General features: G+C 38.0%; 1 protein-coding gene across 1 annotated transcript in view; it reads right to left on the bottom strand.

Moving 5' to 3' along the window:
- The window catches only part of DPP10 (dipeptidyl peptidase like 10), a 268,675-nt gene that overhangs the window by 21,457 nt on the left and 231,548 nt on the right, over window positions 1-15,670 (bottom strand). The window contains exons 11-17 of the mRNA XM_065841078.2: window positions 15,163-15,286; window positions 12,778-12,816; window positions 11,376-11,483; window positions 6,933-7,024; window positions 5,815-5,862; window positions 5,015-5,136; window positions 1,196-1,243 (exon numbers count right to left, since the gene is read on the bottom strand). Coding sequence (XP_065697150.1) covers window positions 1,196-1,243; window positions 5,015-5,136; window positions 5,815-5,862; window positions 6,933-7,024; window positions 11,376-11,483; window positions 12,778-12,816; window positions 15,163-15,286 — 581 coding nt within the window. The remainder of the gene's footprint in view (window positions 1-1,195; window positions 1,244-5,014; window positions 5,137-5,814; window positions 5,863-6,932; window positions 7,025-11,375; window positions 11,484-12,777; window positions 12,817-15,162; window positions 15,287-15,670) is intronic.

Genomic DNA, 15,670 nt, shown 5'->3' with positions numbered 1-15,670 from the left:
TCTCTCCTGACTTGCTTTGCTTTGCTCTAAGATTCTGTACATAAAGCTCATTTATAATAATTCACTATCAGGAGAATTTTAGATACAAGAAATAAAGAGTGAAAAGTCTACCTTCACAGAATTGAATAGCTCTACAGAAGCCAATGAATTTACTTTGAGCAGTAACAGCTACCCCTTATTAAGTTGGATAAAACTCCCTCCCCATGGTGTGCTATGGCACTCAGCTTTGCAAATACTATCAACAGTGACATTAAAAAGGAAAAAAAAGGAAGCCAAAGCATAGATATTAATTAATACTCGACGGTGTGATACTATTCATCAATATGCTGCTTCAACATGCAATGTTATGTCCACTGTTCTGGCTGAATAGTGGCTGGTGCATGACTAAAGGGATGCAGACGAGTACAGTTTAGGACTTTTGGATTCCGGGAAAAATTCTGGGGATAATCTGTTGCATGAAATTAGAATAGGTAAGGATTGGTTTAGTGGTTTTGAATAGGAAGATGTCCCCTTTTTCCTCTAATCCACGTGTTCATGCTACGTGGAGCCACAGTGGAGTTGCTGCTGAAAGACAGTCCTCCACTACAAAGTCCCTCAAACAGCAACAGATTTGGTGTCAATATACAAGAAATTCATGAGTAAAACTTGAAAATGAGAGGTATTGAATAGCCTCCTAAAAATTCTTTATTCTTGGATTTGCTATAATTGAAAATATCAGTGGAGTTGCTCTGATTTGAAAAATGTAAGAGCAGGACTACGTTCATTGTATGTAGGTCAGATTTTATGATCAGTCATCCAAGGACTGTACCTTGCTTCAAGATAATTGGATTTTAACTTTAAAACCTTCTCTAAAAATACAGAAGGTGTATCATAATGGCAGTGTAATTTACATAGAAAGTGGAATGGATGAAGACCAACTTGCCATCTAATTAACTCAAGTGTAAATAGAAGATGAATATATACGCACTTAGCATAAAACATATCCAAAAAGTCTAGGAAATTTTTAGCCACTTGATTAACTTCTTTCCTTATAATTTGCAGATGTGGATGCTGCTGAGAGGTAATTAATAGAACTTTATATGAATGAGCCATCTATTAGTTCTCATTTACTTGTAACTGCCTTTCCCCTCCCCCATGGTCCCCAGAACAAGCAAGGACGATAATAAAATATACCTAATCCATAAGGAATACTCACTTGCAGTATTACTTGTACTGTGCACACTAACAACTGGAACGCCTGGCCCTGTTTCGAGGAGAGGAGAAAAACAGAGGAAGTGTTAGGTAGTCAGTACTCGGTATTTCAGTCAATGACAAAGAATAAGAACACCAGTGACCACGTCAGGCCACATCCTGGCAGCCCCGTACACGAGTCCCAACACAGCAGGAACCCCACTGGTGTTTCTTGGGAAGGACATGGGTTGGACTATGGTACCAAAGTGTGAAACAGAGAGAGCAGAGGAGCTTTTTTTTTTAAAAAAAACTTCCCATTTTAGCTATAAGTGAAGAATAAAAAAAAATTATGGAGGCATTTAACAGCACCGTCTAAAATATAGCAGTTTGACATTCAGAAACAGTAACTTTAGGCTGACTGGAAGTGAAATAATGATAATATTCACTTATAATTTCTATGGAAAAGCTACAGAGGTGTTGAAAATTTATCCCATATTTCACTTAAGCTCTTTCACAAGAAGCTCCTTTGGTACATCAGCTCTGCAAGACCAATGGCATCATGGTTAAATCTAGATGTAATGTAATCTAATCTTATTTCATGGTAAAGTCAGACACTATATTTTTACTGTACCACTAAGAAACTAAAAGCACCAGGAATAATTCTCCTTGTCAATAGGTACCGTACAAAGACGGCATGTGAAACTGGGGTGACCAAACATCCAGCACACCCAGAAACAGAGCTGAGATCACTGTCCCTGCTCTGAGGATTCCCACTAGTGTAAACTGAGGAAGTAAATGCGTCCCCACCCTGCACACAGAAGTTGTACACAGGAAATCTAGTTTTATTTCGGTGAGACAAGAGCTTGAATTACATGCAGGCAGTCACTATAGGGCTAGGAAGGATGATGCAGAAAAGCTGAAGTCCCTGAGGACCCCATGGCAGATGAAGGCACGGACCCTCTCAAATTAGGAGTTCAGACTGTTCTTTTTCGGAGAAAAAAAAGATTCCCTTTGAGAGTGGTTCAGAGACAGAGCTTAATTTATGTGCTCTGAGTCTTCCTGAGGAGGTTGTCTCTCTCAATTAATTATGGCATGAGCCTAGGGAAACCTAAATACCTGAAATAAATAGCGTGATGCCATTCACAGCCTCTGACAGTCTCCTCTGAAGATTTTTATCCGTTTCATTCTCTGCCTCATGAGAGACTATTGACAAAAATCCTGCAGGTAAATTTCTGACAAATCAAAGCTTTCTGCCTTAGCTCTTCAAAAGATAATTTCTTTGGCTGTCTCTCTCTTTTTTTTTTCCTTTTTCCTCCCAGTTCCTTTTACTCCTGAATTTGTCGTCTTGCTTTGAATTCTGATTTAAGAAAGACATTTTTTGGAGGTGAAAGCAGTATCATTTTCCAAGCCAGCTCTATTTGTCATACTAAAAGACGGAAGGATGATGACAGATTTTGAAAAAGGCAGATTATAGTAGATTAAAGAGCCGATCAGAAAAGAGAAAAACAGACTTGTGTTACAGGCATTGTGTTACAGCTCATCAGAACTAAGCACAGCACTTGGATTTCCCACTGACCTCCTATAACTAACACTGAAATCCACAACTTATTTCCTGCCACATAAAGTGGGAAAACCAATTACTCCCTTTGTGAAGTATCTTATTTGAGTGGAGAGATTAACATCTGTTAGTGTTTATGAAGTGTTAAAGGAAAAAATCCACTAACGGTGTGGAAAGTAAGTGGAAAGGATCCGCTCGCCAAAACCGAGAGGCTGTAGAGCTGGTCCTTCATCTACTGAGTTAGAAATAACTCCTCACTCTGCAGAGCCTCTGGAGATGGATACAGCTGCTGTATTGAGACAGATCTCCTGGCTGAGGGTAACTAAGGAGGAAAAGCCATCCTAACAAAGGTCCTCACAGGTAAACAGGAGGTGGAAGAATTGAAACATGTGTAGATCAAACCAGTTCAGAGTCCCCTAAGGATTTTTCTGGGCAAATTGCTTTTGTTGCAATTCAGCCAGGCTTTTTGTTGCTGGAAAATGAGTGTATGCATGTAGGTGTGGTGTCATCTGCCTCCTTGAAGCAGTTTACCTCTCACTCTTACAAGCAGCTCCCTGCAGAGGAGTTTTAATACCCACTCTGGTGATGTTGCCATCAACTTTGACACTGTCAAACACCCGCCTCACCACAGGCATTTTGCAGAGTCGTGGCAGTACACAGGGCCACACTGCTTCCATAGCTGTCAAGCTCTGATGAAACACTCTAAATAACCCCATGTTGACAACTATACATTAATGTTAGACACAGGAAAACCTAATGACTGTGTTTTATCATCCCTGCCCAACATCTGCAGCTTAGGACAGTCTATTGGTTGCAACTCAGGGGAGTGCAGGTTTAATGCTGGGAGGATGATCTACAGTCTTATCAGCTCAGACAGAGAACTGCCATCTACAAAGTCACTGGAAGTCACAAGCTTGTGAGCAATTTCATGTGCAACCTCATACTGGCATCGACTTATATCAAAGGAACACATTAAAAATTACAGGCTGAATATACTTTGCTAAAATAATAAAAAGAAGCTAAGTTTTTGGGCCCCAGCATATTGCTGATTCAGGGCAAAAAACTTCTCCCAATTTAACAGCCCTCCTTGGCACAGGAATCTGAGGCTTTCCCCATAGGGACTATGTCAAGCACAAGGGAAAATTGTTTAAGCCATGAGAAACTCATTACTAGTGCAGCCTTTACTCAGATAAGGGCCTCAGGATTAGCTCCATAACTTCTGCCGCAGCTTTAACCATGTATAAACCATACAGTTGATATATTTTTTTTTCTAATCAACTATGTATTATAGGTGCACTTCCGCAAAAACAAAACCAAACCAACCTTATTTTACCCAATATATATTCATAGTTTGTTTGTTTGAATAGATTCAATTCTCAAGCTGGCAGATATTTTATTTTTGTGCAATAAAAATGTACAGTTGCAAAAGAAATAGAAAAAATGCATGCAAATAGAATGGGCTATTCACACGTATTTCAGATGAATTGTGTTCTACTCTTTTCAATCTGATGCTAGTTGAATAAAAATACTCGCAGAATATTGTCTGTAAAATACTGCAAGTTTCAAGGTCAACAGGTCTAGCTATACGCTTTATTGCCTTATGCTCTTCTGAACCTGTTTTTATAATCTTACTTATTTATCAGTGTTTATTTCCTGGGTGTAGGTTATAAATTTCTCAGTGTGGGATGGTTCTAGTTTTCTGTTTATACAGAAACTCTGAAACCAATTGGTGTCATTTAGTGCTGCTGGGAATGCAGCTAACAATAAAAAGCTAAAAGTTATTTATTGCAATTGTATTGATAAAGGGGATCTGTCTGCGTGGAAACTACCTCTTTTTTGGTAGATATACACATACACAGATACACTTATGTGGGTGTGTACAGATCTACTCTACGCACACATAGAGACACAGTGTTACAGAAAGCAGGCTCTCATTTTTAACGAGATATAGTTACACAAGATCAATCCGAATACATAATATAATGAAGTTATTATGAACCACAGTACCGTCACTATAAATTCCATTTTTTGGTGAAGGATTTTTATTCAGGTGAAATTTAAAAGTCACTGTCCTTTACTAGAACTGAAGGGCAAAGACTGATATCACTTGTTATTTAGCTTTTACACAGAACATCTTTACTTACAATCTTTCAATAAGCTCTGTACAGAATTTTGAATAATCCACTACTGAGCTAAATGCTAGGTTCCAGCCTAATGCACTTCTCAAGGGAATACATTAATTCAGACACAAATACAGTATTATTACACACTGTGCATATGACTTACCTTTACAGTGCAGTAAAAAATGCCTATTCATGGGGCTAAACTTTGCACTGAAGTATGTGCACTGGTCTTTCAAGAAGTTACATGACAGACACTGGCGATTCAATGATCCCACTGTTGATACACTGGGGAAAAAATTGATCAGAAACATTTTCCATTGGAATAAAATACAATAATCCAAGAATTAGCTCGTCAGAGTGACAAAATTTGTTTCAGCCCCTAAACTTGCTGAAATATCACCATCTTATATTGTGCCTGATGCAAACTGTTTTCAGATGACTCAGTGGACTACTGTTCTGTAAAGGATCCCAAATCTGCCCAAAGCACAACTGGGGTTCCAATAACGAGCTGTGCTGGGGCGTAACAATGTCAGTAGGACACCATTAAAAGCCTCCTTATCTTCAGATTTAAGCACTGAAGTTTGTGTAAGGAGGAGGTGCTTTGCTCACACACTTTGAATTGCATAATTGGGCTCCATAAACATTATTTTTATTTAGATTTTTCACTACTTTAAAAAATATGGTCATATTACATGTCTGCATTTAGGTTTAGTTTTTTAGATGCTTATAAAGGACTAGCGAAAACATAAGTCTTCATTTTGTGTTAGAATATTTTCAATTTAAACAATTAAATATCACCAGCATTTCTAGCTTTGGACAACTGATTTTTTCTGTGCTACAGTTCAATTTTTACATATTATAAATACCCAAGCCCCAAACCACCAATTGAGCTCACAGAACATGATCATAGCACTTATCGCTTGGGTGGAAGATGCTCTTAACACAGCCCCACGTACTACTTACCTATGTAGCTGTCTTCCTCTTGGGGATTCTTCAGTGCTTAAGAAATAACTGCACCCAAAAAATTAATAAAGTTAAACTCAGTTTGGTAAACCGCCAGATTCAGGTGATGTTTACAGAAGTAAGAGATGTCACAAATAACATTTTTTAAAATTAAAAATTCCGAAATACATGCAAAGATCAAACACATATATAAACCTAAACTACAAAATTAAACTTAGATCTGGTATACCGAGTAGTTATTTCAGATGCCACATGGTTTCACGTTAAAACAGTGCTGAACATAGTATTGCATGGTTTCTGTTTAATTCCTGTAATGCCCTGGAAGTATCAAGAAATTCTCTACAGATATATTTTCAAAACTCATGGAAGGACTCGCCAGAAAGGGTGTTTCTCCAGTAATACTGGAGATGACGGGCATTGTTGCAACCTCGGAAGGGTACTTGCTGAAATATCATTTATTTTAAAGCAAATCAGAATCAGGCACATTCATTTATTTTTTTTGCCATGTGCAGATATATATGAAGACTAACCAAGATCCACTAAAATAATCTGCAGTCTTCAAATGCTTTGTCGGTTCTTCGCTGGTCCCAAAAATCACCCAATATGTGTTGCATTTCCTTCCCATTATAGTGAAAAAATGTCCATCTGGATGAAAATCAGGGATTTGAATAATCTATATAATTTGAATTGATGAGGTTCCATCAGATCCCTAAACAAAGCCCAGAGACCTGACGCGTTAACCAAGCAAGCATGAAGACTGAAGATTTTGGGTTTTATCAAGTACTAAAAATGTACTATGACTTCTTTTCTGGAATCCAGGAAAGAGGTCACCAAAATGTTACTACTGCTGCATTCTGTGTCAATTTATTTTATTTAAAAAATACAGTGAGTCAACTGATGTCACAGTATATTCCTTTCTCCTCTGCATAAAAGTGCATGAAGTACTGCATTGGCAAGTAGATTGTCTCTCAACTGCACTTTATGTACTTGGGAGTGTAAAATTTACAGTAATGCCCAAAAATGAAATAAATATTGTTAATTTTATACACACAATTTACATTTAAATTGATTTTAGTTTCATAACTCAGATACCTCAGTAAAAAAAAAAGAGTGCTTACATCTTTTGAGTATTTTCATCATATGCCAGGATTTTGATAACTTCCCAGTTTCCTGATGTCAGGTGTCGCACATTGATTTGTTCACTTTTAGCCTGGAGAGAGACAGAAAACATTAACTTTCACCTTAGTTGTTACATTTTCCTTCGCCTAGCAGGATTGTCTGCGTATGTCATTACTGATTACAGCGTTTTAAACTTCAATGTGCAAAGTAACATCTTTATATCACAAAACAAACATTTTGACAGGCCTGAACTTCAAATATCCTTTCCTGCCCATATATAAACTTTTCAAAGTAATTAAAATCTCCTCAGTTTCCACTGCAATGTTTCTTTCACTTGCCCATTTGCCAACAAACAATAGAAGTCCTATACTTCAAGCTAAGGATCTTGTCATTACACATATTTTGTTTCTTTTAGTGTTTCGTTTCCTTTAGCATGGCAGAGCAGGAGAATCTGACTCAGACTTCTTTAACCAAAATCCTGCACCAGAACGTGCCCACCAAGCTTCCATGTTTATCATACACTTGTACTGAACCAAGATTATCACAAAGATGCTGTGCCAAGCCAGGACATCAACACCACCCTCCAAGGAGGAGGCAGGAAAACTTCTATGAGAAATGCGCTGAACAAACTCAGACACAGAAGTTCACAGGATCCAAACTTAGCTGAAGCCCCTGCTCCACCACACACTCTGGAGAAGCCTCTTTTTATCCAGGGTCTATGAGGAGAGTGTAAAAGCAGCTCCAAATTCTAGTAACTGAGCCAAATGCTTACAAGTTGGGGAACCCCCCTTGCTCCTTCTTATAAATTGTTTCTATCCCAGTGCGAGACGAGGAAAATAACTGCTAGAAGGGAGATTGAAAACCTCTCTTGAAGAATGTGTCGGCAGTTTTCTCAGCCAACACACCAGGGAATGAATTAGGAAACATCAGGATGCAATGGATATCTGCCGACAGGTGAAACCAAACTCTTTGCCTGGAAGTTGCAGCAGCAGATTCCTAATTGGACACAGGTTCAAAACAATGAAACCTGAAGTGTGAGAAGCTCATTTGAGAGTTCTTCCTAGTGCAAAAGGTAACATTGTGGCTTAGGCTGCTGAAGATTAGAATTTCAACCCTTACTATAATACAGCATGAACATGTTTTTTCTGTACGAGGGTTATGATGCTTGGCCTGGATATTAAAATTCTTTGTTTTAAAATTCAAGACAACTTTGTAAAGAAAAGAGGTGACGCTTCAGCTCATATTTCAGCTTTAGTAGGTGAAGCTGAGCAGCAGGAGTTACAAAGGAGGAGAGATGGAGATTCTAGTGGTGCTTTCTGGCCATGTGAATCCAGAGCAGCAGTTCATACTTAATCACGGTGGCCTCAGTGGTTATGTGGCCTACAAAAAGTCATAAAGGCAAAGAGCCTTTTGTTTTGTTCTTTTCCCAATCCCTCTCTTTCTGAACTGCACCCTGTAAACTCTGAGCTCTACATCAACAGCAGCAATAACTAGAAAGCAGAAAATGCTCAAGTCACCTATGAGAGATGCCTGGAACCAGCAAGGCAGAAAAAGACCCTAAGAACTGATCTGTTTTCTAGCAGATCCATGAGGAAAGAATGACATAGTAACTCTATGACAAGTCTTGCAAGCACCAACTGAAATCAGGACATTGTGCTAGGTGCTGTACCTATGTTTATGATGGTGGTTCCCTTGTTCAGGAAGGTTCTGATACTGAGTGCTGTTTCCAGGAAGGATTAAAATACAACTTAGTGATTTATTAGAAGTGACTATTTCTTCTTCTTCTTGAGAGAGAAGTCGCAACTATTGAAAGAGATATTTAAATACTGGGATCACAGAATCTAACAAGAAACAGCAATAAAAAGCCCAGCCAAGCGTTAATAAACATGGTTATTTTTCAAGGTTACAGCCATAATACATAATTTATGAGGCTTGCAGGAAGTTTTTGCCTTGATCCATTAAAGCTACTTTATAATTCTTATTTTGTGGTTGGAAAAAAGAGACTTTCAAGAGTTGCAAATCCTCATGTAAGAAGTTTCTAGATACATAACACATAATTCAATCCCATTTTGAGATTAGTTTCCTTTAAATATTTGATAAGTTACTAAAAGCATTTGAAAACAATAAAACACACATCCAGACAGTAAATAATATATGATAGACAGGAACCTTGTAAACAGTAACCTCCCTTTGCAAGAAGATTTAATTAGATGCTTCTGCTAACCTCCTTTGATTATATCATCAACACATGCTCTTCTAAAGTACAGCCAAAGAAATGCAGCCCGAGAAAGACCATAATTTGTCAGCACTTATTGTAAAATTGACAGATAAGCCTCAGCGATAAAATTAATCTAAAGCGAGCCATTAAAATTTACTTATTTATCACTGTATGTCCATGTTGGTTCTGTGTTTTAACTTTCCTGCACTTGGAGGCTGATTTCTGTTAATGAGCTGATATCTGTACTGCGAAGTACAGAGAAGTAACGAGAACCTGAATGCCAAATTTCAAAGTTATCTGAGCTCCATAATGAAAAAAACCTGTGATCATCTGGGTACCGGTGGTCTGCCGACTACTTTGAATTCTGCAGAGCGCTTGTCACGCCGCTGTGGCTCTCACAAGGTGTGACCAACATCTGATGCAACAGAAGACTTTATGTGCAACGGTTAATAAAACTTTTATGCCTCCATGTTTGCTTTAGAAATAATGGGCAATCAGATTAATGCAGTGTGCAAAACACATCACATAAACACATTTCCTGTCCTTTATTGTTCTGTATCGGTCCCATTACCACGCACAATGTTGCTTATTGACGAAAAATGGTTGATACATGGGATATCACATTTCTTCTTCTTTTAGGGAGCAGCTATGTATTTAAAGCCAAATTTGTCATTGGTGATACCATTCAGACTTGTTTATTCATGGTGATGGTGGTGAAAATAGAAGTATTTTTTTATTTTTGGAGCTGTATAGTACCCAGGGCTCTAATTCTACCTCAAAGGGATAGCATACTAAGCTCTTTATCATAAGCTTGACTTTAAACACTATCCTGGTGGGATTAAAACATGTATTTAGAAGTAGGTATGTATTTAGTTATTTTATTGAATAAGAGCTTAGTCTTTTGCTTAAATATTTTTCTGAATTAGGATCAAGTTTCCTGGGCTCTTTAGTAGTAAAAAATGTTAGAGCCTACAGGTTTAAGGCAAATTCGACTGTATCTATAACATCCTTGGGAATGCTCCAAGTTAATTTTCAGATCTACATCATTGTTATTTCATATATTTTAAAGATATTCATATTGGGAAAGAAATCAAAATAAGACTCGATTGACTAAATAGTTTTGTTCCACTGTGAATTTTTGTGTGGTTACTATATTAATACACCTTTACCAGATCGTCATCCAAGTTACTGTTTTCTTTAGAAGATAGAATTTGACATGTCTTTGATCCCTTTTTTCTTGTCTGATGCTTTCTTGATATATTTACTCTAGAGAATGAGCATCTTTTTCTTGCTTCTTCAGGTTAAATTTTTATTAAAGTTCTTTCGCTTTTTTTTTCTGTCTGCAGTACACTGTGAACACATTTCAGACTTAATAATGTTCATACCAGAACACTGTCATAAAGGGAGATAATAGAGTTGCCTGGTGCCAAGTCTGCTATTTTGATGTTTTGGGTACCTTGATAATCCCTCCTATGTAATATGGCTCTGCTAAAGTACCTGGATTAATGCTCTGCTGATTTAAATGGATGCCTTGGAGTGTTCTGTTCCAGGGCATAATTTCCTTTATTAGTTCATCAGAACTTCATATTGGTGACCTTCAAAGTCATAGTGTAAATTTATCTTCTTTCAGATTCTTCTTTGGAAAAAGCAATGACTCCAGGAAATGGAAGCCACTGGAAAATGTTGCAAAGGGTAATAAAAGAGTCCTAATTTTCACAAAATGTTAAGTTTTGGGTATTGCCTTCCTTCACTGTTGTATGTAAGACCAGAATTCTGAATTGACATTTAAAATTACACTTGTGCATACATACTGTATACAAAGAGGGTAAAATGAGCATTCCTGCCAGTCTCTTGAATTTCTGTGGCTATAAAACATTATTATCGATAAAAGGGTTTAACAAGAAAACATATCTGCTTCTCTGCAGAGGTACAAAGAAAACATAAAATCTTCCAGAGAGAGTACTTTGGAAGTACCTTTTTCATTTACAGACCTTACATGCCACCACAGTAGAGGTCTAAGAAAAGAGACAGAACTCCATTTATTCTGCAAGAACTTATAAATATGTCCCTCTGCATCAAGGGACAAACTGGACAGGAGAAATGACAATGACACAAATGTTCAGACTCTAGTATAAAGTGCAAGCCTTTGCTTGGGTCATGTGTCCTCAGTAAAAATCCTAGATGACCACTAGGACATTAAAAATAGCCTGAAGCAAAACCTTACCTGAACAATAAACATGGCTATGTGGTGAAATTCACCCCGGCCTCCCTGCTTCACTGGGACAGTCATGAAGAACTTACTGCCGTCCTTGGAGAATACTGGTTCTTCATTCTATAAATGTAATACTGTGTTAGTTTGTCACACTTCCATTAAACTTCCTAACAAAACATCAGCTTAGGTTTTTTGTCTCAGTGGTTTTGGTAGTTTCTGTGCTCATAAGACAACTGGTGAAAAGTCCTTAGATTTTAAATTTATTCTGCTAAGATTAACAAAAATGCGGTGGCCGACAGTAAATACAGTTCATGCCAGTAGTTTTGCAATTTTGTCCGAAGGTATGGGCTACAGCACTTGCAAAACTCTCCCTCCCAATTAGAGGTCTGGTAATCTAGTCCCTAATGCAGTGGGACTTTCCCGGATAAAATCCTTTACAGACATACAATTAATGACAGAGATAAGTCCTACTAGTGATGAGGACTCAGTAAAACATTACTAGGTACATGCTTAACACTCATTGATTTTAATAAAGTTGTATGGAAAAATTAGCACATTGAAGTGATACTCTGAATCATGGTTTTACCAAAAACTGCAGCCTGATATGGTACTATTTCTCCAAGTCTAATTTTACACAGAAATACTAAAGGAAAATGGCTTGCTATAAAAACATAGATTTAAAAAAAAAAAAAAGATTTCTCATTTGCACATTGCAAAATGAAGCCTGAAATGTATTTTTAATATAATGTGTTTCATCCGTTTATTGGGTAGCTCTTTTGAAGCTATGAAAATGGAACCGTCTGCTGACATATTAGTTCAATGTATTGTTCTGGGTATGAATTTAGAAATATTCTTATGCATTCCAATTACAGCCTGTATGACCTCTAATCTTTGAACTCCTTTGGGATTAATTTGGTGTGGTTACTTTTTAATCAGAAAAAAATCAGCACAGTATGTAGGACATGCTTGGAATGGGATTTGTCTGATCTATCTTTAACTATCCAAGAGTTAGGTAGTTAATCAGCTGGTCATCCAAGTGCTTATTTAACTCAGTCTAGAGATGGGAAACTGAAGGGAACATTGGCTCCAAAACCCGGATGGGTGACTTGGTTCAAAGGGTTGAATTGCTCACTGGAAGTGTATATCATTTTCCACTACTGACATGGTCAGCTAGAAAGTGAAATGTCCTCGGTGTGATGCTCAGGATTCCCACTACCAGAGACACAAGCTGCCATCTGAATGTTTACACAGGCACTGCCATAATCCTCAGCTGTTACATTAATTTAGGATCCTAAAAAGTATTCATTTTTTAAAGGAATGGATTGTAATAGCTTATAAAATAACATATAATTAAATAAAAACAACAATGAAGCAATTACACATCATACACTCAGAAAGAGCATTTATACTATACCTGTTTAGGAAGCCACAGGTCTGACTGCATTTCATATTTCTAAAAAGGAAAAGAATGCTTTATTTCCCACACTCAGTAAAGGTCTCTAGCCATTTCGTGGTTTTTTTTCCACTGTGTTACAAACTTCCCATCTCTTCATTGGCACTTCCATTGAAACAAATGATAATTTAATTACAAAGTCAGCTGCTTTATTCAGAGTTTTTGCTAGAACACCACAGGGGACCTAAGAATGCCTTTTTCAGTCCTTTCTGATTAGCTATCAAGAAGCTTTACACAGGCAGTTCTATTTGTTTTTTACCTCTAGGCATCATCTGACAACTACATATTTTAGATTCCTCATCAACACTGGGCAAACAGCCAGCATCAAGCTCAAAGTGTGAGACCTTTTCAAATCAGAATCCCTTGCTTTAATGGCTTGTAGTGTGGCACTGGTGAAGAGAAAAAAAACAAATGCAAATGATTGCTTCTTGTTGGTCACGCTCATATTTTATATCATGCCATCTAAAAAAAAAACCCAAATACCATGCACACATTGTTTGAAAAAAATATAGACTAGACGTCAACTGTTGTAAATTGTTACAGTCACACTGAAGTAATGTAAATTTATTAGCTACAGAGGATCTGTACATATACAGCCTGAAAAACGAAAAATTTGTAGCTGCTATAGCAGCTGGTTTTATACAGTACTTTTTGGAACTGAGAAAGTGTGCAAAACGCTAAAGAAAATAAAAAAAAATGGTAAGTTTACCATTGAAATCAAATCGTCTGATACAATGTTAAATCTTCTCCCAAATAGCCAGTCATAGGACAAGAGGAAATGGCCTCAAGTTGTGCCAGAGGAGGTTTAGATTGGATATTAGGAAAATATCTTCACGGGTTGGAACACGCTGCCTAGGAAAGCGGTGGAGTCACCATCCCTGGAGGTGTTTAAAAGGCGTTTAGATGAGGTTCTTACGGACATGGTTTAGTGCTGGAGTTAGGTTATGGTTGGACTCGGTGATCCCGAGGGTCTCTTCCAACTGAAATGATGCTATGAAATTCTCCCAGTATGGCCTTTTCTCATCCACAACTGAATCCAAGAGCATCACTTTATCCCAGCTGAGGAACCGTGCAGGGTAATGGGCCAGGAGCCCTGGCTGAGCTGTGCTCACTACGGTGACGCTGCAACGCGACCCTTTCTCACCCACCTACAATGTCCTCCACTGCACTTTATTTCTTCTGGAATGGGACTTCTCAGTGCGTCTTATATTATGTCCTGAGATTACAGCTCCCTGGACACCTATTTCAAACAAGTCCAATTGACCTTGGAGCACACAAGGGTTTCCTTCAGAAGTGACTGCTCACAGTGGTTGCTGACTGACTTTCTTAACAAAAGGGCACAAGGCTTGCAGGAACCAGGTAAAACACAACCAAATCAACAAATTTTCACGTTCACAATCTTAATCCACAGTCTGGGGACTTATTTGGAGTTTCTGAGTCAGGAAAAGCAACTTGAACTATGTAGTAGAAGAAGTAGACAAGCTGAGAAATGATCCCTAACACTCTGACAGGACCGAGTTCAGCAGCAGACACTGACGGGAGCCTTTTGACTCAGAGGCCAAACTTAGACCTACATTAATCACTCATAACCATTCACGCTGCCAAATTATACCCTCTGCTTTGGAGTATCTGTTGGTACTGATGTTAGCACGTATAGAAAACATCTATACTTTTAGCTGGGTCTGGGAGGAGATCGTGACTCAGAACGGGAAAGGGGCCAACTGCATTCAGGATGTAAGACTGACTGGGAAAAGAGAGAGATGTAATGCGAGGTCTGCCAGAAGTCAAAGTCTGGGTCAAGGGATGGGATGTGGCTGGATTCCAATAGAAAAATGTATTTCATCTTGGCTTACAGTCAAAATAAAATATCACTGTTGCTTTTCAATTTATTTTTTTTTCTGAAGTTATTTAATTCTGCTATCAAATTTGCAGGAATTATCAGAATGTTACACCCTTTACTTAGACATATGTAAGCTGTGAGAGACAGAAAGATCTGAAATGGAACTCTGTAGGGGGAGAGAGGAGAAACCAGGCAGATGGAAGAAAAGCTAGTCATCATGTTTGCCATATCCAGAATACAGGATGTTCAGCAACTGCAGTTTCCATTGAAGTTAATGAACGAATAAAGCTCAGTAATTCTGAAAATGTCACTCAAAGTTGCTAATTGCATGAAATCATTTCACCAGATTTGGAATTCTCTCACATCCATTTCCTCCCTGTTGACTAATTATACTCTGCTTGCAACTACTGCATCTGCAAACTGATTTCCAAAAATCTTTTTCTGATTATGAAAACAAAATGTAGGAAGAAACTTTGAAAAGAAACCTTTGAAAAAATTCAGCTTACCTTGCTGCAAGCCCCAGTCGTGGTTTCACAAACCGTAAGGATGGAGATATTCTGCGGTCTGTTTAACCATCTCACCACAGCCTTGGTGTTGCTTACCCATTTCACCATGGTGATGTAATATTCCCTAAGGAAACATTTGAAAACACCATGTTCAGATCATTCCTATTTCAGAGTAGGCTTTTTTTTTTTTTTAAATACATACAGTTAATCAAATGCTGGATTTGTACCGCATGACAGTATCAGTACTAAGGGATGGAGAAAAACCCCAAATGTCTAGCATCTGTGTTCCGACAAGTAGGAATGCTCAGTCCTAGCATGCTGTTCCCCTGGGAAATTTGTACTCTGTTAGCATCTCCTTCCCCACCATTTGTAACAGATAAACTTTACTAACTGTGAAACATTCACTTGTGAAACATAAACTTGTGAAACATGTTGGTAAATACACGTGAACCATGTAGCTGCTGGCCAGCTTAAAAATAAACACTAAATTTCCGCAGAAGCCGGTATT

The sequence above is a fragment of the Patagioenas fasciata genome, chromosome 7 (genome assembly GCF_037038585.1).
Source record: "Patagioenas fasciata isolate bPatFas1 chromosome 7, bPatFas1.hap1, whole genome shotgun sequence".
Taxonomy (NCBI): Eukaryota; Metazoa; Chordata; class Aves; order Columbiformes; family Columbidae; genus Patagioenas; species Patagioenas fasciata.
The sequence above is the reverse complement of the archived record's forward strand: the minus strand, read 5'-3'. Positions and strand labels throughout refer to the sequence as shown.